General features: G+C 41.2%; 1 protein-coding gene across 6 annotated transcripts in view; it reads right to left on the minus strand.

Annotated features, from left to right (window-relative positions):
- Positions 1–2057: 2057 nt before the first annotated feature.
- The window catches only part of DPP6 (dipeptidyl peptidase like 6), a 1780442-nt gene continuing 1757245 nt past the window's right edge, over positions 2058–25254 (minus strand). For 4 of the 6 annotated variants that reach the window (XM_068235888.1, XM_068235891.1, XM_068235890.1 and 1 more), the window contains exons 21-26: positions 22909–22963; positions 15432–15534; positions 14700–14758; positions 11097–11169; positions 10887–10960; positions 2060–6009 (exon numbers count right to left, since the gene is read on the minus strand). In XM_068235888.1, the coding sequence (XP_068091989.1) occupies positions 5860–6009; positions 10887–10960; positions 11097–11169; positions 14700–14758; positions 15432–15534; positions 22909–22963 (514 nt within the window). In that variant the 3' untranslated portion in view covers positions 2060–5859. Of the gene's footprint in view, positions 6010–10886; positions 10961–11096; positions 11170–14699; positions 14759–15431; positions 15535–22908; positions 22964–25254 lie in introns of all 6 variants that reach the window. The other 2 variants (XM_068235887.1, XM_068235889.1) reach the window with 2 other exon arrangements.

Genomic DNA, 25254 nt, shown 5'->3' on the forward strand with positions numbered 1-25254 from the left:
CTTTCTAAGAAGGGTGCAGTATACCTCTGAACACAACACTTGTGGGACAGAACTCTGAGTAACTGAAGCTGTTGAAAAGGCAAAGGTCTTGTAAGATATCCTGAAAGATATTTGTTATCTTGTCAAACATCTGTTCTTCACAAGGAAGACCTGCACACAAATCAAATATTCTTGCTTTTGTTTTGACAGAAAATATCATAAAAATGTGTTATTCAACTAAGTTGTGACGTAAAAGTGCTGTATTTTTATGTCAACTGCTTGAAAAACTATTAATGCTGTTTGTATTTGTTGTTATTAAGGTTTTATTTCTGAATCTATTTAATTTTTAAAGGTATTCATTGCTGTAACAAGTTAATGTAACCTATCCAATGGTCAGCGGTAAAATGGTCAATGAGAAAAAGTATGGCCACGGACATCCGTTCTATAGTTCCAATGATTGTCGTCTGCCGATGCTACATTTGTGGATATGCCATTGCAAAAGAATTTCCAGAGATAGCTATAAAGAGAAGGCCTTATGATTGTTATGATAAAGTTTGTGGTTTCATGAGTATAACTATCAAAGGATAAGCCTTTCTTCAACCAATGAAGGGTTTATCCCAAAACACGTGTGTTTCATTATAATTGACCTACAAGTTTTGTAACTATTGTCAGAGTGCCTCCTAACTTTACATGTTTATATCCAATTACCATCCTAGAATATGGACATATTTATTTCCTTTTAAATAATACCAGTTGACCGGATGTCCGCTGGTCAACTGCCTCTAATACCTCTAGTCATAGACCCTGAACATGCAGGTCAGATGTTCTGAGATGGAAGTCTGACTGGATTAGCTGCATGCTTGTTTCAGGTGTGGAATTCATAAACTTCTGTAGCCAAAGAGATCAGCAGGCAACTTGTTTTGTTTTATAAGGAAATTAATATGGCAGCCTCCATGTGCTTCTCTCTCAGGTGTACTATAAGCTTGCAAAAATGTGTAGCTAGTCAATTGGTAATGATTACCTTCTGCGTGCAACAACGGCTGTTTAAGAATTGGGAAAACTGTTAACTTCAGCCTATATGATAAGCCCATTTTCCATGGGCAGCTGAAGGTGATAAATTCACCGCCTGTCAACTGCTCCCATCCACCGGGTGGCCTCTCCAAGTAGTTGCATCTGACACGCAACAAGAGTTTTTTGCTGCTCGGTAACGCCACCGTGTGTTAAACGTGCCACATGCGGTGTTACTAAATGCTGCCATTCAGTTGCATGTAAATACAGCTGAACGGCACTTGTGGCTGGCAGATGGGCAACTGAACTGCTCTACAGACAAGCAGTTCAGCCATACATGGAAAAAAGACCTTAAAGGGAAGGTCCAAGCAAAAAAAAAAAATGAGTTTCACTTACCTGGGGCTTCTACCAGCTCCATGCAGCCATCCTGTGCCCTCGTAGTCACTCACTGCTGCTCCAGTCCCCCGCTGGGAGCTTTCTGACCTCGGAGGTCAGGGCCGAATTGCGTACATTTTTACACATTCCCGCTAGTGCAGGAACATTAACGCATGAATTTTTACGCGTTAGTGGTGCAACGCGTAAATTTTTGTTCCTGCACTAGCTGGAATGCGTAAAAATGTATGCAATGTGGCCCTGACCTCCGAGGTCAGAAAGCTGCCAGCGGGGGACTGGAGCAGCAGTGAGTGACTACAAGGGCACAGGATGGCTACATGGGGCTGGTAGAAGCCCCAGGTAAGTAAAACTCATTTTTTTTTTTTTGCTTGAACCTTCCCTTTAAGAATGCAATGCAAGAATGCAAATTATACTCCACGTTGCTGTAGGAGGGCTTTTCGATCAATTATACTTTCCTAGTGGTTCTGGGTCACCCTGAGCTACATGGGTATTCTATAATTTTGACATAATAGATGTTTTTGTTTATCCATGAGGGAGTGAAAACTTATATTTGCACTGTACAAAGACCAAAAGTATGGTTTATTACTGGCGGGAGCACAACACACTTAGAGATTATTGCCTATAATAATGGGTCCATGTGGCAGACATACCTTATCCCAACTTTACATAACACTTCCCATCTCAGTGAGACTTATAATTATACGGACAAATACATTCCATTCTATTTTTTATTTTTTTTTAGGTATTTATTTTATACTTGAAAGAACTCAGAGGCCAATTTTGGTAAATCATCATCATCAATACACATTCACTAACAGTCACAAATTTCCACATCCAAAAATGATCTATGACCTTGGCCTTATCTGGGTAAATCAAGACCATGTATTCAGCATTACCAATGGTGTCATTGGAATTATCTGTATTTGTGACAAAATAGTATGCAGATGCTGATGAAAATCTTCCACTTTTTTAGTTCTGAATCAAGTTGAAAAGGGTTAGCTCTTTTTTCTTTTATTGTTGTCTGTGTCACCAGTGGGGTTATTCCCCCTTCATACCTGTCCTAGTGACACTGGGGTTACTTAAAATAAACTTATGTAGTATCTCTCCTTCTGTCTTTTTTCTTCTTGTCTGCTTTAACTCACAATACTTTCCTTGTTTGTTTTATCTAAAAAAATATCTATCCTTCTCTGCTCATCTCCTAAAGTATCACTCAATTATCTGCTTATTTCATGTATTACCTCTCTATGGCCGATATGCAATTAACTTTTTCTCCTGAGTTTTCTTCCAGGAGATAGTTTTTCGTCTTCTATTCAAATCAAATCAAATCAAAAAAAGTTTTATTGGCATGACCAAGATTCATACAGGTATTGCCAAAGCAAGGGGGAAAGTGGGACATAGAAAGGGGTGGGGTAGGGGGGGCGATGGCTAAGCAGTCTGTGGACATTTTTAGGTTTACAGTTGTGACATAGTGTGCAGCGATTGTCACTGTGGATTCCTCTTCTCCCTGTAAGATATATGTTTTTCTCTCATCTTTGAATGTGAAAAAGTCTGGGAATAGTTCCATCAATTTCTTAAAGTAAGTGTCCCTGGTTGCAGTATATTTGGGGCAGTGCAGCAGGAAGTGGCTTTCATCCTCAATTTCAGCAATTCAAAAAGTAGGTGAAAAGTACTCTCAAATTTATTTTGAGTATTTTCTTACATGCTGGCGGTTTAAAGGGCATTATATTGACAAGGTGTGAAAATATCACCTAGGAGAAAACTCAAGAGAAAAAGTGAATTGCGTATGAGCCCCTTGGCCCTTATTTATTCACTTTTTCTCCTACATTTTATCTTAGTCCTAAGTGATAGTGTCACACTTTGCACATAAAATGCCTTTTAAATAACCAACAAGAAAACACTCAGAATAATTTTGACAGTACTTTTTCACCTTGTTTTTTGGTACTTTTTCAACTGTAGAGAGAGCTAAAACATTATTTAAATGGAAGAAAAAAAATCTCCTATGAGAAACTTAGGAGAAAAAGTAAATTGAATAAGGTCCATTAAATCACAAATTTTCTTTCCTGATCTGTTTCACCTCACACATGGGCCCATATGCAATTCCCCTTTTCACCTGAGTTTTCTCCTAGGAGATAATTTTTCATCTTCGATAAAATAGTTTTCCAGTACTTTTTAACAAGAAAAGTACCAGAAAGTAGGTGGAAGGGTAATATTATAACTATTTTGAGTATTTTCTTGCTTTCTGGTGGCTTAAAAAAAACATTTTATTGACAAATTGAAAAATATCACCTAGGAGAAAACTCAGGTGAAAAAGTGACTTGCATATGGGCCATTATCTCTCCTGAACATTTATCTCATGAGTTATCTCTCCCTATAGTCTGGGCAGGGACGGATCTAGACCAAGTTGCCCCAAGTTGCGCCTGGGGCAAGGTCAGGTTTTGGCGCCTAAACTGCCATTCCCCATCCACATTTTGCCGCCTTTTTAAGAATTCAACAAACTGCGCCTGGGGCAAGAGACCCGCTTGCCCCCCCCTAGATCCGTCCCTGAGTCTGGGTGAAAATAAGTGAGGTGAAATAATTCATGAGATAAGCTTTGTGAGTCATCCCCATTGTGGCTGACTCTCTAGTAGATTTTCAGTAAGCAAAGAACTAGAGAAATCAGAGTATACAAACTATTTATAGTAATTAGTGTTATATTGGCCAAAATGAATATAGCCCACACTATTCATTTTAAACCTTAAACAGTGATTATACGAGCAACTTTCCCAAAAGATCATTAGATACTGCAGAGAAGTGTCCCCACATACAGGAACACTGGAGGATACTTCTCCTACTCTCTTTCAGCAACATACTTTCTCCTTCTCTGCAGGAGTGCTGCAGTGTCCATTCTTCTGCAGGGATGTTCCCTTCTCCAAAGATGTTCCCTTCTCCAGAGATGTTCCCTTCTCCAGAGCTGTTCCCTTCTCCAGAGCTGTTCCCTTCTCCAGGGATGTTCCCTTCTCCAGGGATGTTCCCTTCTCCAGGGATGTTCCCTTATCCAGGGATGTTCCCTTCTCCAGGGATGTTACTGACTGGATTGGAGATGTTGACAAAAAAAATCAAGATCAGCCTCTTGACAAAAGATTGTGTAAACATAATCAGTTGAGATTTTTTGTAAAGATAGAGAATGTTCCTCTGACTAGCTCTACTCAGCAGCTAAGCAAGCAGTAGTAACACAGATTTGTGTACTGCTCTATTTGGACAATGACTGCAGCATCTACTGAAAGCATATGCATGTCAAAATAGGCCTTTGGATTCCAGCCTGGTCACACTGAAAACTGTACTGTGCCATTTCCATGGCTGCAGTTACACTTTAAGTAAATTCAGCTTCCACAACAACCTGGGTTTTCAGGAGGAGCACAGTAAGTAAAAGGCAAGCCCCCTAAAAGGAGACACAGCAAAAAAAAAAAAAAAAAAAAAACAAGCACGGCATCTAACCCTTCTCAACTCTATCCAAAGCTAAAAAGAAACCACATGAACAAAGGAAACAAACAAAAAAAATACACATTTTTGGCTGGAGTTCTGCTTTTTTAAAATTTTATGATTTTTTTTTCTTTTTTCTTGGAAAAGGTTCCCATATATTTACAGCCCAATGTTAATTTACAAAGACGTTCATCCTGTCTTGAACAACAAAGTACTACAATGAACAAGCACCAATGAGGTCCTCATGAAAAATTGCCAATGGGAAACATCGTCTTTGAGAATGCAACTGTTCGAACACAACTTTCATACTCTAAAACATTCTGCAAAGAAAAAGGGCACGGGTAAAGAAATCAGAAAAAAAAATGATAAAAACAAGCAGTAAAATAAGATAAAACCATAAGCTAATGACAAAAAGGATGCCAGTGATTTAGTAAGATTAATGCATCTTATTTTATGCTGCCCTGAAAAGTTGCCATTTGCTTATTTTTGATGTGGATTTTTGTTTTGTTTTTTACATTTTTTGTTTTTTGTTTCCTGGTATGAACAAGCCAACTGTAAATTAGTACTAATAAAATAATTGTGCTATAATCCTTTTTTCATACTAATAATATTAGTTTCTTCTGACTCAAATGCTGTGTTATTTTAGTGTGGTAATAAGAATGAGTTGAATGCTACGAATGAATGTTAACAGGTTGTCTAGTCCAAGTTGTAGTCCTTTTGGAATCCCGCTGAATGTTTTTGCCTCTCCACCTGTAGATGTTTCTTTTCGGCCCAATTTTGTTTTTTTGAGTACCACAATTTCCCACTGGTAAGAAAAAGCAATGTATCCGGTCAGCAGGTTACGCTGAGTTCACCATGCTTTACGTTCTTCCCCGGAAGAAGGTTTGGGGTCTGGTGAGCCAGTGAGGCCTCTGTTCCGTTAAACACATGCTAAACATAACATTTTGTAATTTTCCAAGGAAAACTATTCAGTTGCATATTGTTATGTAAGAACTGGTTTGTGCTTGGCACGAACGTAAGTTAATCATCCTCCTCCTCCTCGTCATCTATGGCTGCTACAGGAGGCTTGTCTTGAACTCTGAAGCACTCTTCAAAGAAATTCACAATGGACTTGTGCAAGTGCTGCTCCATCAGAGGGTCCTTCATATAGTGGTCCTCATCTGGGTATATCTGTATGGAAAAAAACATGTTTTTTAAATTAATTAATGAAAAAGTAACCTCTTTTCAATAGATGACATTTACAACCTGCCCCCATTGCAGAGGAAACCAATAACAATATGGGGCATGATTACTAAATCATGGTAAAATTACTGTGCGTACACAGCCCACAGCAATTTTTTTACTGAGCATTGCGCAAATGGTGCAACTTGCTTTAAATGTAACATTCACAATATATCTGTATGATTTTGGCATGTGGGAGGAAACCCACACAAGCATGGGAAAAACATACAAAGCCATGTAGATGTTGTCCTTTAGATGTCGAAATACTTACCTCAGTAGAGTGAAGCCTCTGACTCTTTCAACTCAACCACCACTGGATGCCTGGACTCTTTGGAAGTATGCGGTCGCGCTTCCATCCATGAACGAGCACAGGAGAAGAATGCCTGTGCAGTAGCATGGATGTGCTTGGACTTAGCCGAACAAGTGAACGAGCCTGGACAGGAGTGTGGCTGCACGCTCTGTTCAACAAGCCCTTGTCAAAGAGGATCGGGGTGTCCCAGCACTGGAATGGCATGGTGGAGCTGGCATGGTGGAGGAAAAGCCTCTGGATTATCCAGAGGCTTTACTCTATTAAAGTGAGTATTTAAATGGGGTACTTTTTTCCCCTACAGGTACACTTTAAGACAAACAAATCTAGACAAACAATTCAAACAAAATCCATCTCTGCAGAAACTGCAAAAAACCTAAGAATTTCACCAGGCAGAGCAAATTTTTAGTTGCTTCCCTGGGAAGAAAATAGTTAATATAGGAATATGGAAGCTTTGGAGTGTTCAATACAACAGTGCACTGTTGCCACATTGTGACTTTTCAAGTTCCTGCCAATTTTACAAAATTGTAGATGACTACTGAGCAGAGCTGGCACTTCCATCGAGGCAAAAAGGGAGAATTTCCAGAGGCCCGCTGCGCCACTGACTGGACCCCCCAGGTGGTCTCCCATTGACCACTCCCAAGGCCCCAGCCCCGCGTGTTCTGTAGCTGAGCTGCCTTGTCCCTCACTTGTCTCACCTATCCCGGTGGGTGCTCCTTTCCAATCTCCTGTCTTCAGCCATGCTACCTACATCTCCTGAATATCATTTACACATAAAATGCACAGGATGAAGTAAACACAAGCAGCGTGACTGAAGACTGAGAATAGTACAGAGCAGCCGCCGGGACAGGCGAGTTGTTACAAGGCAGCTCAGGCTCAGCTTCCAGCTACAGGGGCAAAGGTAGAAGTGAGCGGGAGACCACCTGGGAGGTCTGGTGGAGAGGGGCCACTAATGCTGACTTTGCTTGCTTAGGGGCAAAGGGTGGTAGGAAGCCCCCAAGTTACTTTTACCCCAGGGCCCCATGTGGCTTACATCGGCCTTGCTACTAAGTGACATGAAGAGGTCATTTTTAGTAACAATATCAAAATGGTTCATGCGTCAATAATACTTTTTTTTTAAATACAGTGGGTTGCAAAAGTATTCGGCCCCCTTGAAGTTTTCCACATTTTGTCACATTACTGCCACAAACATGCATCAATTTTATTGGAATTCCACGTGAAAGACCAATACAAAGTGGTGTACACGTGAGAAGTGGATCGAAAATCATACATGATTCCAAACATTTTTTTTACAAATAAATAACTGCAAAGTGGTGTGTGCGTAATTATTTGGCCCCCTGAGTCACCACTTTGTGTTGGTCTTTCATGTGGAATTCCAATAAAATTGATTCATGTTTGTGGCAGTAATATGACAAAATGTGGAAAACTTCAAGGGGGCTGAATACTTTTGCAACCCACTGTAAAAGTGAAGTTAGAACACCCAAACTTTACACATCCATCAGTATCTAATCTGTTGATAGCAGAACATTTTCACTGTCACAGTCTCTAAACAACCGGGCCATTGCATTAAAACATAGAGGCCTGGAAACCACAGAAGTGTTCTTAGTATTTTAAGATAATTAATGTGCTGTTAATAGACTATGGCTGAAACCCATTAAAAATGACATTTTCTTATTTATCAGCAGACTATAAATTTAAGAGCATCATTATCCAATTAAAAATGTTGCATAATAAAGGTTACAGCTATTAAACGAAAATGTCAGCCAGGGGGCTTGAGTGTTATAAATGACATTAATGGTTTTGTCAATAACAGAGGTCGCATGCTGCGATAAGACTGACGCAGAGACTGGAGTGACTTCTTCTGAACCTGCTGAGTAATAAAGTGACATAACCCTGCTGAGAATCGGACAGTTATTCTCTGTGACGCAGGAGAGCTTTTTTGAATCATAGTAGTCTAACTCTGGAAAGCCACATCCAGAGCTGGTGCTTCCAACTCAACTTGACATGTTGTCACAAAGTTTGACAAGCGTCCAAATGGGGACAGACGTGTGCTTTGCTGAAGTGGTCCTGTAACCATGCTTTTGAACTTGACATGTTGGGCATGCTTGTTTTCCTATCTCCTATTGCAGTTTTAAACATATACAATAAGTGATCAGACTCAGTAGGTAGAGTTAGATACTTTCCAGCTGTTACACAGGTGCACAGGTTCAGGATCTCAGGGTTACTAGTGGAACAGGCTCTGAGGAACTACCAAAATATACATCCAAGGACTGGGAAGACATAGCCGTGCACATTGAGTTTTTACTTTTTTTTAAAGCTTCTGTCCCAGAGTGATTGGATGTTCCAGAGGCTTCCCAAATCCCCCTACACCTCACTGTTCCTCTATACTTATTTGACAAAATGTGTGAAACAGGTTTCTTCTGCTTGTTTGTGCACGTTGGACAAACTTATGTACCAGTAGCAGTTTCCCTCTACTGGGCATGCCTGGACCCTACTTACTCATGCCCAGTACGGATGCATCCGCTCAAGGCCAGAAGATGAAGAGGGACCTTATATGAAATAGTGAGCTCTATGAGGAACCTGGAAGACTGTCCAGAGGCTTCCAACTACTGAGGTATTTATCTATCTATCTATCTATCTATCTATCTATCTATCTATCTATCTATCTATCTATCTATCTAATGGCCATTTCCACTGTCAACAGCCAGAGGTCAGCGAGAAATCTAGTAAGTCCATTAAGTGTCGTTATCAGATTGGTCAGCCAACGGTAATAACATTTGTAATGTAAACCTTTTCATTTTCAATACATTTAGTCTTTCAAAGATATCAGCTGCAACATCAATTTAAACACTCTCACAGGTGAGCTGACTGACACATCTATTTGAGTCAGGGAATGAGCATGCTGGAAACAGAATATTTGCATTGATTCTGAAAGTTGATTTAAACTCACTCCACAATACAAAATTTTCAATGGTAAAGGTGGCCATACATCTGGCAATTTTGCATCCGATTTGATCAGTACTTTTGAATTGGATGAAAAGCGGTGCAAAAACAAGCATGTCTGATCAACAATTCGACCAATTTTGGGCTCAAAATGGTCAATTGTATCAATTGCACATGCTGGGAAATCTCAAGCCGACATGGTGAATGGGGTGCACGGTGGTAACGTTGTGCGATATCGGGACGCGCGATATATGCAATGGAACCCCTCTGGCTGCTACCCCCCCCCAAATGTTGTATGTGCCCCAGAATAAAAATACTTAACCTAACTGGCCGCCCGCTGCTACGGTCCAGCCGCTTACACATTCGCGCCCACTCGCTGCCTGCGTATAGCACGTGGGATGCGTGTGTGATATCACACACACTCGCCCAACGTGCTAAACACTGGCAGCCATGTGGGACATCAATGTGGAAGTTGGGGGACTGGACACTAGCGGATGGCTGGACAAGTAAAATATTTTCATACATGGGAAACGGGCAGGGCCGGTTTAAGGGCCCTGGGGCAAATCTAAGCATGGGGGCCCCCCTGTATGAGATTCCAACACCCCCTCTCCCCCCACGCGCGACCCTCCGACTGCTGCCCAGGTCTGATCGGCGGGCAGCGGCTGCACATTCCTTGCACTTGGGGCTGGCACACTGTCTCCTTCCTTCTCTATGACCTGGCGCATAATGTGTAAACACGTTCCGGGTCATAGAGTGAGAGGGAGAAAGCGTGCCAGCCTCAGAGTGCAAGGAATGTGCTGCCGCTGCCCACCCGCCGACCAGATTATTAATCAAAGCACACTCACATGGACCCGGGGAGCAGCATTTGGCAGGGTTGCAGCACAGGGCCTCTGCAAAGGTCGAAGCCCCAGGGCACTTGCACCCTTTGCCTTTATGGCAGCGCCGGCCCTGGGAATGGCAATAAACATTTTGCGGTGCAGGGCCTCTGCAAAGGTCGAAGCCCCGGGGCAATTGCTCCCTTTGCCTTGATGGCAGCGCCGGCTCTGGGAACGGCAATAAACATTTTGTGGTGCAGGGCCTCTGCAAAGGTCGAAGCCCCGGGGCAATTGCCCCCTTTGCCTTTATGGCAGCGCCGGCTCTGGGAACGGCAATAAACATTTTGCGGCGCAGGGCCTCTGCAAGGTCGAAGCCCCGGGGCAATTGCCCCCTTTGCCTTTATGGCAGCGCCGGCTCTGGAAAAAGCAATAAACATTTGTACAGCGCTGCGATCTAGCGCAGTGCTGTACAGAGGACAGCCTAGTCACTTAACTGTCCCTCCTAATAGCTCACAATCTAATCACATGCATAGGCTGATGCTGGTACTGAATTGTAAAAAAACGCCTGGTCACTAGGGGGGTGTATACCACTGGTCCTCAAGAGGTTAAATTTTACCTCATCATTATTGAATGCTATGGCTAATTGGCGTAAGTAAAGAATCCTGATTAAACGTTGCCTGAGTAACACAAGCCTGCCTACGTTAATAAAAAAAACGCCCATAAATGGAGGACATGAAGAGAGCGGGAAGGAAAAGACTCACCAGTAAGGAGTAATTGGCTTTGGCTTTGACTAGATTCGTTATGAGTTCGGCAGTATGTTGGAAGTGGACTTTTTCTGTAAAATAAGATTAGTATCAGTAAAAGGGGACAAATTAATTAAAGCACATTTTCTGACTGCTCAGCGAGGCACATCTGTCTAATAGCTTCTTATCATTATGCAATAGATTAAGGATTAATAGAGCGCTACTCACCGTCTGCAGTAGCGTGGATAATCAAAAATTTTGCTTCATACGATAAGGACTCACGAAAGGTTATTTTGGCCGACTGTGGAAATATAGATTAAAAAGGCTATCGTCAGTAAAAAGGAGAGAAAATTGGCTTTACAGAAATGACTGATAAGCTACAACACGGAGTTGAACAGGCCTTCTCATTTGAGTGGAACAAAGGATATAGATTTCAGACAAATTGAATAGAATCCCGCTGTAAGCAGCAAAAATGACTGCGTGAAAATGTTCTGCTTCTAATTTATTGCTTTTATTGCACACACAGTTACTGTGTGTGCTGGAAATCTATGCAAACATATTATTTATCATTCCAACGTGAATGTCATCCGTGTGAAACACTAGTCCTGGGTCACTATGGTTTTATTTAAAGGAAACCCCAGGTGAACCTAAAGTAAAAAAGTAAAAATAAAAAATACTTACCTAGGAAAAGGAAAGCCTCCAGATCCACCAGAGGCTTCCTGTGTCCACCTAGGGACAGGGTTGGATTTACCATGAGGCACTATAGGCTCATGCCTACAGGCACTTGATGATAAAAAAAGGCAGCTCACTTCCCTCCCTGAGTGCCTCCCTCCTTCTCTATGCATAGTCTGCTACACACAGACACATAATGCAAACACTAGGGTCTATTTCCACTCCACTACTAGAGATGTTATTTCCGCTACATGCAGAAAACTGACGGATATGAATGGCCGTGGGCCTGTTTCCACTAAACACAATTTTTCTGATGCAGATTTTCCATAGGCATTCATTGGCGTCAGTTTTTCTGCATCCAGACTCGGTGTGTAGTGGAAACAGGCCCTTTGTGAACTTCTCTCCTTTTTATCTGCTTTCAGGTGTGATTTTTAAATTGCCCACACCTGTTGCTTGCCCCAGGTGAGTTTGAAGGAGCATCGCATGCTTGAAACAATCTTATTTATCCACAATTTTGAAAGGGTGCAAATCATTTTGTCCAGCCCATTTTTGGAGTTTTATGTGACATTATGTTCAATTTGCTTTTTTTCCCTCACTTTTTTGTTTTGTTCCAATACACACTAAGGCAGGGGTCAGGAACCTTTTTGGCTGAGAGAGCCATACATGCCACATATTTTAAAATGTATTTCCGTGAGAGCCATACCATATGTTTCAAACTAGGACAGTGCACATGCGCAGCAGAGGGCTCATGTCCCTGTTGCCATGGTGATGTGTATACAGTTGATCCTCTGGGCAGTGGAAGTGTCAGACATATCTTCAGCTTCTCTTGGGTTTCAGCAACATCAGCAATTTCCCCAAGAGCCAGACAAGAGAAATACAGACTAAAAGCTTGTACAATTAGCTAACTGACTTGGGGATTGATTCACTTTGTAGGACGAGATCAAGTGACAGGCATCCTATTGGGCCAATCAAAGTGTGGGATCTCGTCCTACAAAGTCACTGGACCTGACAGGGTCCAGGGTGAGATAATTGGAGCAGCCTATAGTTTTGGGGGTCGCGCGAGTAAGTTAGTAGCGCATGCTACAGCAGTAGCGTGCCTACTTTGAAAATGTTACTTGCACTGCCACCCTAAGCTGTGCTGCTTGAGCAGTATAACTTAGTGAATTAACCCCTACTGATTTGTCTGTGAGCCAGATGTAGCCATCAAAAGAGCCACATGTGGCTCCCGAGCCATAGGTTCCCTACCCCTGTACTAAGGGAATAAACATGTGTATTGCAAAACATGTGTTACTGCTATACTTTTCTGTGAGAAATGACTGTAGTTCCATCACTGCTTTCTGTACTCACTCTACTGCTGCTTGGATATCCCCGATCACGGATTCAAATAAATCCGGCCACGGCAGTCCCAAAATCCATTCAAGTCATGATTGTGACCCGGATTTGAAACGGACTTTCGAATTCGAGTTGGATTTTAGACGAGATTGCCTGTAGAATCCATGATCACAGCCAAATCCGCTTACCAATGGCCGAATCTGTGATTGAAACCCATGATTGCTAAACGATCAGGGGTTCGAATCACGACGTCGAATAGTGAAAAAATGTTTGTAAATCATGGCTGTACCGTGATCACGGATTGTATCCCAGCACCACTGCTCACTTATGGAAAACTAGATGTGAAAATGAAAAATAAAACATAGTGCTAATCCTAAATAGAAATTTCCTGGAACCCTGTAGTCTTACTTTGTATATAATAGTTACAATTGATATTTACAGTTTTGACTGTCTTGGGTACACAAGAGTACTTTTTAGTGTTTATGCAGCTTCCATACAGACAAACCTTGAGGCCGGTTTTACTAGTATAGATAAATAATTTCTGGTCTCTCATAGGTATAGAAAATTACAAAATTTGCTTTATTTGGAATTCACATGTCAACTGCAGACCAACCAATTAAAATCATTTAAAACACGGCCATGATAGAGCGCTCACTCAAAATTCACACCATAAACACTCATACAATCATACCCCCTTCTGGTACCGGTACCAACTGTCCTTATCTTCAGAGAGGGGGAGACAGGTTGAGTGTAGGTATAAATAGTTGAACAACTTCAGCTTGGAATGCTGCAGTGACGTGCTAGGTCGTTTGTATGGAATGATCTCACCATAAGCTTTAAGTCCTATCGATTTCCGTCTCAACTCCGGATTTCGCCATCAATAGGGCTGCTATGAGGTGCTAGGGCATCACCCAAGTAACCAGTCTCGGTGGTCGGCTGTCTCGCTCAACCCAGTCCGCAGGAGCCTTCTCGGGGAGCAGACGCCGACCTCCAGTCATGCTGCTGCAGCTGCTGCCGAAAGTTAGGAGCGTTCAAGGCCGCGGGATTTGCACCCGCCCATCGACGCGTTGCGCCCGCCCACTTGCGAGCTTCGTCAGGATGTGCGCCGGTTTTACACCTGAGGCAAGCGTTGAAGTGCGATGCACCGGCCCCCTGCAAATCACCACTATGCTAAAATCTAGATTCATATGACCCTGGGGCTGTGTGCGCCAGCAGGGTCATATGCATAGCAATTTCCAAAGAGCTTCATCAGTCTTCAGAAACATGGCCGCAACTGCACTGCTGAGGAGAAGGCGGAGTGTACATGTGACCTGGATTAGGTAAGTATTTAGGCCTGAGACACCCCCTGATCTGTCATCATTAAGACAGACAGGTACCATTTCAGTTCATGCTGGCCTTTCTCTTCCATTCCCATGGGAAGAAAAATTACCACGAGATGCTGCAAGCAGCATCGCCAAAATGTGGTGCCAATTAAACAACATCTAATGCTAGAGTGAATGCCACCATTAAACCTTCATGATTGCCTTTTGAACAGCGTTTCTTCATCGCCAAGAATTATGGGGAAATGCCAGTGTCTAATGAAAGTAATTCAGCTTTGCATTTTGTAAAACATTGTAAATCCAACACATACCCTTTTATTGTATAAGTAGTTTTGATTATCATTCAAGGCCTAGCAGAAAATTGCATTGCTTCTGTGGTGCTGCACTAATACAAATGCATATTTTCATGTGACACTTCAGTCCAGATTGTTGGAGCAATCTCCAAATTCTTTCATGCATTTAGGACACGTCAACTTTACATATCAAAAATGCTGGCTTAGTTACATACCTCATACGCTCGATTATCAATAGTGTGTAGACCCAAGTATCTTTCAGAAAAAGCAGAAGCTGCAAAACATAGTGGATGAGACGTTAAGAAATACACTGAAAACAAACAGGGATATAAATACAATTTAAGTGGTACACTCAACGTGTACCCTACACTCAGGAACACTTGGCAAGTTCTCAGCTGCTTACATACCTCTTGTCTGCCCATCTCATACACTTTTGACAGTGCTGACTTTAAGTGGAACTAGGACTTCCACTCTGCTCTAAAAAAATAGCCACAGCATGATAACCTTTATGGAAAAAGAAGTCTTCATTGCCATTTATGGAAAGCCAGGAAGTGGACACACTGCAGATCCAGGAAGTAGACACACTGCAGATTTATTGTAGGATTTGTATCAGCTGTAACAAAGAAATGTTTTTCTTAAAAAAGTTATTATGCTGTTGCTTATCTTTTAGAGCAGAGAGGAAGTTCTGAGTTCAGGTCCGCTTTATAAGGAGATAAATATGGCAGCCACCATATACCTCTCAGTTCAGGTGTGCTTCAACCTGTTAGTGAAACTTAGTGGAGCCATATTTTAGAGATCAGGGGAACAGAAATCTCTGTATTATGGAATTTCACATGCGGCACATTCCTTGTGTCGTCAGAGTAGATAAAATCTGGACATGAAAAATGTAACCAGCTAATATGCTATTTCATATCATATGGACACCTCTACATTTATTCCAAGCTTACCGTAGAGTTTAAAGTCTGATATTGGAGAGAGAGCGGCTCCACACTGGAAGTATTCATCTCCCTTGGCTGTAACAAGGCGTGTGCTGAGGTATCCTCCATATTCCTAGATAGGGGAAACAGCAGATTAATAAACAAAGCACTTTTTTAATGATACATAAAGCAAAGTTTATTTGTTCCCCAAATGCAAATAAAAGTGTTCATTTTAGTAGATTAAAGGACCACTATTAAGAAAAATGTAAAAAGTAAAATATATCTTTACACTTACAGATAAGACATATACGTTCCTGCCAGAGTGAAATGCACTATACATTACTTTTTCCTTTGTCCCTGTCACTTACACTAGATATCCCATCTACTCCTAGGAGGAATCTTATTATGAACTTTAATTTTTATAGCCGCCTTAAATTGGAAAGGATCTATTGATGCTTTCCAATCTATTTTTGTTATCACTCACATTCCCCCTTACTTTTTTGTGGGTGTGCAGGGGGAGCGGTGGGGGTTACTTGAGTGATCATAACAGATCATAACAGTGCTGAGGTCACCCTTTAAAGTCAATGCAAAGTAGAGGAAAAGTTTAGCACACCGGAGTCTCAATGCAGTCGCTGGTTTATTGCATAAGTCAACACAGACTTGACAATTGTTTCAGGGCCTCAAGGAATTCCCTTTTTCAGGAAAGTGTGTACTTTTCTTAAGAAGGGGACCCCTTAAGGCCTCAAAAACAATTGTCAAGTCCGTGCTGACTTATGCAAAAAAAAACAGCGACTGCATTGAGACTCCGGTGTACTCACCTTTTCCTCTACTTTGCTTTTGATCTCAGTGGGCAGAGCTTGTTGTGCTGTAAATTCTTTGACTGTTTTGAATTCTCCCTGCTAACAGAAAATATGGAACAAAAACCAGAAGTCCTCTATTATTGTCTCACACTGCCCCTAGTGACCATAAATACACATTACAGCAGTACTATTTAGTAGCAAACAAATGTAACAAATAAGAAATAAAATAAAATTAGCCTGAAATACTTGCAAGCCTGTACATAAATTGAGGTTTAGTTCAGGACTGCCAATCAAACTGTAAGTGGACAAATGCACTCAGACAGATGAAATATACAGAGCTGGATTTCAGTGACAAATCAGTGAAATTTCATGGAGTCACTTCAAGTGGCAATTTCCTCTTGCTAAAATGTTCTACAGCATCATTAATACCCCCTTCCTGGGATCAGGTGTTTATGCTGCCTGCCTGTCCTTATCCAAAACAATGCAATGCAAATGCAGCCACAAGTGTGAAATCATTATAAGACCTAAATCCCATTATTTATACATTCTGAATCTTTCTCCTCTACTCATCTGGGTATTTTGCTAATTTCCCTTGTATAGTGCTAATTAAACTACCCTGAATCCCTCTTTTATGTATTTTATGTACCTATTGTTCAACCTGGTGTTTACACAAATCCATTTATGATAATTTATTTTAGAGCTTATAATGCTGAAATTTTATTCCCATCTATTTTAAACAGATTATTAAAACGGATAGGATTTGCAGTGTGGGTAATGTCATCTTTATTACACTACAAGCGCTTTCAACAATTCATAATGACAAGGAATTATGTTCACTGAATACTCCAGTTCTGACATGACACCAAGCCTGTAAATTCCAGTTTAATGCGCTGATGTGGAAGCTAAGGCAGATCTGTTATTTCCATTGCTGCGGTATCACAAGCCAAATACAAGATTCTGTCCCAGTCCCTCCACAGTCACAACTGACGTGGTAATTGGACAGGAACTGGGACGCATAGGGTGACCTTATGATGTGACAGCTAATCCACCCAACCATTAATGTGTCAGACTGTGCAGCACATTGCAACACCTTTGACACATATAAAAAAAAACAACAATAATATGAGTGTGATGCAACATAACGTTGTTGGCGTTTTACCTTTTAGTATTAATATGACAGTAATGCTGTAGAAGTTAAAGCAGAGGGCCAAGATTCATGTTCATTTATCCTGCCTAAAAAGAAAATACTCTTTCAAAGAAAGAAACATCTATCATAAGGTCCACATTGACACTCCAGCAGTGACATAATCTGGCACTTCTCCCTTAGACGGAGGCGTCATACCTACTGAGACTGCGGTTCATCTCCTTTTATTGCCTTATGAAGCGAGCTGTAGCCCGTGAAACGTGTTGCAAATATTTTGTGGAGTTATTTGATTAAAAAAATTGCTTTCAGTGGACACTTGACTGTTGAGTCTACTTTGGGAAGGTCGTTGTTTTTCATTGTTTTATGCTTATCTGGTACCTCCATTCTAACATTATTGATGTCCCTGTTTGGGTCCTGAGGTCTTTTGAGGGCAAGCAGTCATGGTGGCCTGACCTTCCACCAAGCGTTTTTCCTGACACTCATCTGTCCTCTTGTTTTTCCCAGTAGGAGGAGTTTGGTTAATGAAGGCACTCGCTCATCACGCCAAACAGAATCCAGAGGGTTGCGGTAAGAAATAATACTAGCCTGCTCCTCAACTTTTCTGTAATGTTTTTCTATGAAATAAGAAGTACTCTACAGGACAGGTCAGTGCTTGGCAACAAAAAGGTTCCTACAAGCGGAGCCTGATAGACTCTTGGAGACAGGTTTATATGATCCCTAAAGCTGCCTGGACCTATAATTAATGCTTCCCAATCAGAATGTCAAGAAGACAGAAACAATCAATCAATCATAGAATGTCTTCCAGTTTTAGGCACATGCACAATGCTTGTCAAGGTATATTGTTCTGTCCCGCATTCACAAGGATTGGACCTTGTTAGTTGTCAGGAGTGCTACAGCAGGTGAAGGGGATGACACTCTTGTGGAACATCAGTAGGCAAAAAGCTGGCCCATAAAATTCCTTTATTGGTTTTTAAATTTAAAAGCCAACAATTTGGAGCCATGCAGGGCCCCTTTATCAAGGCCCAATTTGTTTTAGACAACCATAGTCACATTATTTAGGAAATGCGAGCATTGCTAGGGTAAACGTTACCGAACTTGGACCTTATTCAATTAAATTGTTCTCTTAAGTTTTGTCCTAGAAAGTAATCTTCCATCTTCTGTTTAAAAAAAAACAAAACTTTTCAGCACTCTGAAATTAAAAATGTATTAAAAACTAGGTGAAAAAGTACTGTCAAATTATTCTGAGTATTTTCTTTCTTGCTGGTGGCTTAAAAAGCATGTTTTGATAAGATGTGAAAATATCATTTATGAGAAAACTTGGAGAAAAAGTGTATTGGATCGGGCCCCTTGTGCTTTATGCAATGAGAGAGTGAAGGTGGGATAGAAAAATCTAGGAAAATGGCAACACAATTTAAGAACTTGGAAAACAATTATATTTTTGATCAAATAGTATATTAGCAGTGGTGTAACTACAAATCATGAGGGGTCCTGCAATCCTTTGTTGAGGCCCCCAATGTTTACATCCTGTCCTTGGTGGCCTTCAGAGCCTGGAGGCCCATCTTGCAAGGGCCATAAAACAAGTGTGGGCATCATAATCTTTAAACCCATAATGAGTGTAGCCACAAAACACACACCCGATCTGAAGGATGAACCCCTTTATCAGAGGTAGTGAAGTAGTAGTTGGAGCTTCCTTACGGCTCTGGGCAAGGGTGTAACTAGAAATAATCAGGCCCCCCTGCAAAAATGTGGATGTGCCCCCCCCGGGGCACACTCAGGGCCGTTTTGGGGGGCAGGAGGGGAGAGCATTGGCCACACATCAGCGGGGAGGGGGGACACTCCTCCCCACTTCGCCTTGGGCTCTCCCTTCAGCGCTCCCCCTCCAGCATCAATCAGGGGCAGCAGGCGGGGGGCAGGAACAAATACCTCCATCCACTGCGGGGATCCAATCTCTAAGTGCCTTCTTGCCTGCTGCCTGCTGCCACTTATTGATGCTAGAAGAGGAGCACTGAGGGGAGAGCTCGAAGTGGGGGGGGGGGGGGGGAAGTGTCCCCCTCCCTGCCAATATGTGGACAACACCCTCCCCTCATGCTGCGACCCCTCCTGCCCCCAAAATGGCCCTGAGCTGCCCCAGGACCCCAACGGCTTCAAGGCTTACAGCCCCTATTGTTATGCCACTGGCTCTGGGCCCCCTGCGGCTGCAGGGGCTGCTCCTTTTTAGCTATGCCCCTGTATATAACTTAAAGAGGAACTCCAGTGAACATTTTACTGTTGGCAGGTGATGTAGCTGCTGCATGGTTTTTGGCAGTTGGAAACAGCTGTAAACAGCTATTTCCCACAAAAGTTTGAACTTTTCTTGTGGGAGGGGTTACTTCTGGGAGGGGTTTCACCACAATATCAGTCATATAGTGCCCCCTGATGGTCTGTTTGTGAAAAGGAATAGATTTCTCATGTAGAAATCAAAGGGGGTATCAGCTACTGATTGGGATAAAGTTCAATTTTTGGTCAGAGTTTCTCTTTAACCACTTGAGGACCCACCCTTTACCCCCCCTTAAGGACCAGCGTTATTTTTTGTGATCTGTGCTGGGTGGGCTCTGCAGCCCCCAGCACAGATCATGTTTCATGCAGAGCGATCAGATCGCCCCCCTTTTTTCCCCCCTATGGGGATGGTGTGCAGGGGGGGTCTGATCGCTCTGGTGGGCAGGCTTGTTGCGGGGGGGGGGGGGGGGCACCTCAAAGCCCCCCTCCGCGGCAAAATTCCCCCCTCCCTCTCCTACCTGCTCATCCCGGTGATCGGGGCTGCACAGGACGCTATCCGTCCTGTGCAGCCAGTGACAGGCTGTCCCCTGTCACATGGCGGCGATCCCCAGCCGCTGATTGGCTGGGGATCGCCGATCTGCCTTACGGCGCTGCGAGCGAGCGGCTGCTTCCTGATTAATTAGCCTGCAGCCGGCGATGCCACTTTGCCGACGCACGGTATAAGCGTGCGGTCGGCAAGTGGTTAAGGAGAATCTTATTCCTACAGCCTTGCTGAATGTTCATCTTAACCTTTACAAAGTGCCAAATATCTACCAGTTCTCTCTGTCCAGAAAAAAAACCTGTATGTTTGATGAGAAAATGTTGGAGAAAGGTTATATTGCTGTCTCCAAACAAAAACTCGGTGACATACTTTATGATAGAGAAACAACAGACATGCCCGGGCATTAAAACCCCCCAAATCAGATTTCCTCCTAATCTCAAATAACAAAATAAATCTCTGGCATGTTTTGTGTACAATAAGTGCAAAATCTTGTTCTAATACCCTCTAAAACCTCCTGTCAATAAAAGTTGAATTAGTTCTAACTACGTGCTCATCCAAACCTCAAAACTATGAATATTTAACAAGTCTGCCTCGCTATAGCGTACAAGCGAAAGGTGACTATAATTGTAGATTTACATCATTAAACATAATCTGATTTGAAGGATTCAGCAGAAATTGTAAATGAGAGTCTGCCAATTACAGCTCAGACAAAATAACCTGTTTTATCTTCAAAGGAATTATTCATATGGTGCGAAAGGTTGCATAGCAATCAAATGCTTTCCCTAATTATAAATTAGATTTAATAAGGGGTGTTACAGCACCTCCACGCAAATAATTCAAGATTTATTTGCAGAAGCGTATCGGGGAAATGAATGCAGTCATCAACAGTTTTTCAACAAAATAAGGTGTTTTATATCCCAGGAAAAAAATACAAGGGGTTCCCATTTTAACTAAAGCTCTTGGGCCCATATGAAATTCACTTTTTCTCCTGAGTTTTCTCCTAGGTGATATTTTCACATCTGATCTTATCAATTATTTTGCTAGTACCTTTTCACCTACTTTTTGGTACTTTTTCACTTGTAGAGACCTGAAAAGTTAAACGGAAGAAGACAAATTACCTCCTAGGTGAAAACTTAGAAACCGTAGAAAAAGTAAGTTGGATCGGGCCCCTTGTCAATAAAATGCCCTTTAAACCACCAGAAACCAAGAAAATACTCAAAATAATTTGGATAGTGCCTTTTCACTGACTTTTAGGTACTGTAAACCTTTTCAACTGTAAAATGCTTAAAGAACCACTATCTCAAAAAAAGTATGCAGTTAAAATCACACCAGAATCAGCAGGTTTTGGGCCAGTCCATCTCCTTATGCAGGTTCTCCAGGTTTTCTTTGTTTTCTACAGCATTTGCTGAACAGCAGTTTAACTGCTAAAATAATATGATACCAGCCAGCCTCCCTACTCGCTTGCACACTATTTTGTCAGTTAGAATTTGCAACTGTTGTTCAGGAAATACTGTTGAAAACAAAGAAAACCCTGAGAACCCCAAATGAGGAGATGGACTGGCCCAAAACTTGTCGGTTCTATCAGATTTTAACTGCCTATTTTTTTTTACGATAGTGGTCCTTTAAAAGTTATTTTAAAGTGGACCCAAATTAAAAATACAAGATTTCAGAAATAAAATCTATTTTCTAAATTATAATAATAAATAGCAGCCTTTTTTCAGCTGCATGATGACAAATATAAAATATTTTACATTTATTGGAGGAACCCCTCCCTTCCTTTCAAATTGCCGGGACAGAATCCAGCAGACTGGTGGAGTAGGAAGTGTCAGGCAAAGGAGGAATTGCTAATGGCTGCCCCCTGTATAACCCTAGTTATGCAAAGAGAAGGGTGAAAAGCATGCACTGAAATGCTCATAGGTTTGAAGGAGTGTTTATTTATCTTTGTATGTGTCAGAGTGGTGCAACTAAATATTTTTAATTAAAAAAAAATGTTTGGTTTGGGTCCACTTTTACTGTTTCTCTTTAATTCTTAACCACTTCGCATCCAGACCTTGTTTTGTACTTATTGACCAGAGCAGTTTTGACAGTTTAGCTATGTCCCAATTTAATCAGAAATAACTTTATCCCTACGTATGACACAGAAATGAAATATATATTGTTTTTTTCAAGACAAACTAGGCTTTCATTGTATGCCATTTTTTACCTCAAACTATTTTGTTTTCTATGAATTTTAATGGAAAAACAAAGAAAAAAAAATAGAAAAAACATGTATTTTTCAGTTTTACCAATTCCAGTTTAAAAATAAAAAGTGCTACTGTAAATAAAAAACACACATTTTGTTTGGCAATTCTTACTGCTTATCACAAAACTTAGATTATGTTCCTGTCACAATTTATGGTGAAGATATTTGATTCTGAAATAATGCTACAGAGTGTGTTTTTCACTATGAAATGAGAAAATACAAGTATTTTTAATAGTAAAAATTAATCTCATTAGCTCAGGAAACTTATATTCCTATTCACCAATTAGTGCTGCATCAGATAGTGCCAGAAATGTGCACAGGAGCAAGCCCAATCCTGCACAGCACTGCTTCTGCTACAAGACGTATATCTACTGACCTGTGGCTTAGATGAAGTCCCAGAGGACGTGTATCTACTGACCTGTGGACGAAGTGGTTAATGGCTGCTTTGTGTCATTTACAGAAGTATTAGGGTAAGTTACATTCATTTCATCCAGTGTAAATAATATATGTTGTTTGTATGTTACCTTTCCATACACACCGACCCTCATCTTGTCTATATATTGCTCTTTTAACATCGTACTGGAAGAGAAAAAAACAGAAGAATCATTATAAACGGAATACATTACTCAACAACAGTCCGGCCTTAAATAGGAACTTTACTGAATATAGCTTGATGAATATAATTGTTAATGTTGTACAGTATTCATTTATACATGATTTAGTCAATGTCTATCCATTGTAAAATTTTTCCTTGCCCTGATTTACATTCTTAATTTATCACAGGTGGTGACATCTTTACTGTTGGTAAGGTAATCAAAGCAAAATGTTTGTTTGTTATTTGTTCTGTAAGCAAAACACCACATGGGCCCATATGCAATTCATTTTTTCTCCTGACTTTTAACCTTGGCGATATTTTCACAACTTGTCATAATATGCATTTGAAGCCACCAGAAAGCAAAAACAATAAAGTTGATAGTACTTTTTCACCAACTTTTGGGTACTTTTTCAATTGTAAAATGCTGAAAATTTAGTTTAAAGAAAAGATGAAAATTATCTCCTAGGAGATAACTCAGGAAAAAAAGTTAATTGCATATGGGCCCTGGTCTCCCAGAATGCATTCGGGGGAGACAGCTTTGTGACCTCATAGCTTAAGCTAAGCACCACAGTGAGGAGGGGGTACATACTGATATACAGCAATAGATAGATATAAGAAGCATTTCTAATGCTTAAACCAAGATTATTAAAGTAAAAGTGGGTATTCTAAATAATTTACTGCATTTTACTACCATATATGTCATTACGATTCCCTCTGTGCAAAACAATATGAAACGTATGCAAACATTCAATTGTTATGCAAACAGTAAAGGATGGGGCCTATATGTATATTAAAAAGAAAATTGCCATGTTCACTCATCACTAATCAACAGTTTACAAAGAGAGCTTGCAAGTAGATAAAGCTGTTACAGTTAAACAAAACCTACACCCAGTAGCATATGGAGTGAAGTTTGAATATGTCTTTAATACTCGCCAAGTCCAGGTAGTTAGCAGAAATCTTCCATTGAAACTCTGGGTTTCCTGAAGTTTCCAACACAGTTTAACTTGAGGGCCTTTTCACACTGTGGCAGTGTGGTGCGGTATTTTACCACATTCCTACCACAGGGCAATGTAATTATATGATTTAGATCACATTGCCTGTGGTGTTCCGGAAGTCCCCGATCTAACGCGAGCTCCTGCGGTGACATGCAGCTCTGTGCAGCAGACTGGAAGTCATGTAAGTCGATGGCGATGCAGGTTTTTTTGTTAAATGTACATGGCGGCGCTCATGCGTAGAACCGTATTTTTACAATACATTTCCGTGCACTTCTGTATTTCCAAAACAGGAAGTGACCTCAAATGAACATCACTTCCTCTTTGGCTGTCAGCCAGAAGGGGATTACCGTGCACTAACGCAATAAGCCCCGAAGGCCTGGTTTTGGCGATGCGTCTCCTGGGCTGAACCGCACCGCTGCCACCAATTCTAAGTGCGAAACCAGCCTGAGCATTTCCTGTGCTTTTAATTAGTTGCACCCACCATAGAAGCTTAAGATGTTAGTAATTACAACACAGAACAACTGTGACAGGTGCACACCCACTGCAAGAAGACCAGATGTGGTGGTTTCACAATAATTTCTGCTCAAAACCTGGACATGGTGAGTATAAAAAAAATAACACTACTAACCTCTGCATAGATCACTCATATGTTGTAAGTGTGCTTCTTCTCTAATTAATAACTGTACTGTTACAGAAGGATAAAATAGTGTCTAAACTATATAAAGAAAACAACAACAAACCCCTCAGGACAACCATATACCGTACAAGGATTTTGCCAAAACCTAATTGCAGCAAACTCAACGTTTTGCGGATCAGCCTAGGTCTGACATTGTGCTCAGGTGATATTGTTTTTCAGAAGTGGTAATTGGGTTTGTCTACAAAGAATCAAGTCAGCCTTGCAAGCCAGACATTTCACATCCAAAGCTCTCCCTAGATAATGACACACAACTTTCTGCACACCAAACAAGGTACTGCTGTCGTTACAGCAAGGAAGGATATTTGTGATGTCTAGAATATCAGACAGTTGCAGTCTGAGATGGAAAAAGATTTCTTTTACAAAACAGGCTGAATATATAGCCTAAAGTCAAGGTGCTGGGGAAGTAAGAGGATATCTAGTGGTGTCTAGCCATGATTAGAAGTGATAATAAAGTTTATTTATTAAATTATTTCCATGATTGGGTTTCTTATTTTTCTTTATTTTCTTTTTTATACTTATGGCTAGATCAGGCATGGGCAAACTTGGCCCTCCAGCTGTTAAGGAACTACAAGTCCCACAATGC

This window comes from Hyperolius riggenbachi, chromosome 5 (assembly GCF_040937935.1).
Source record: "Hyperolius riggenbachi isolate aHypRig1 chromosome 5, aHypRig1.pri, whole genome shotgun sequence".
In the NCBI taxonomy this organism is placed as follows: domain Eukaryota; kingdom Metazoa; phylum Chordata; class Amphibia; order Anura; family Hyperoliidae; genus Hyperolius; species Hyperolius riggenbachi.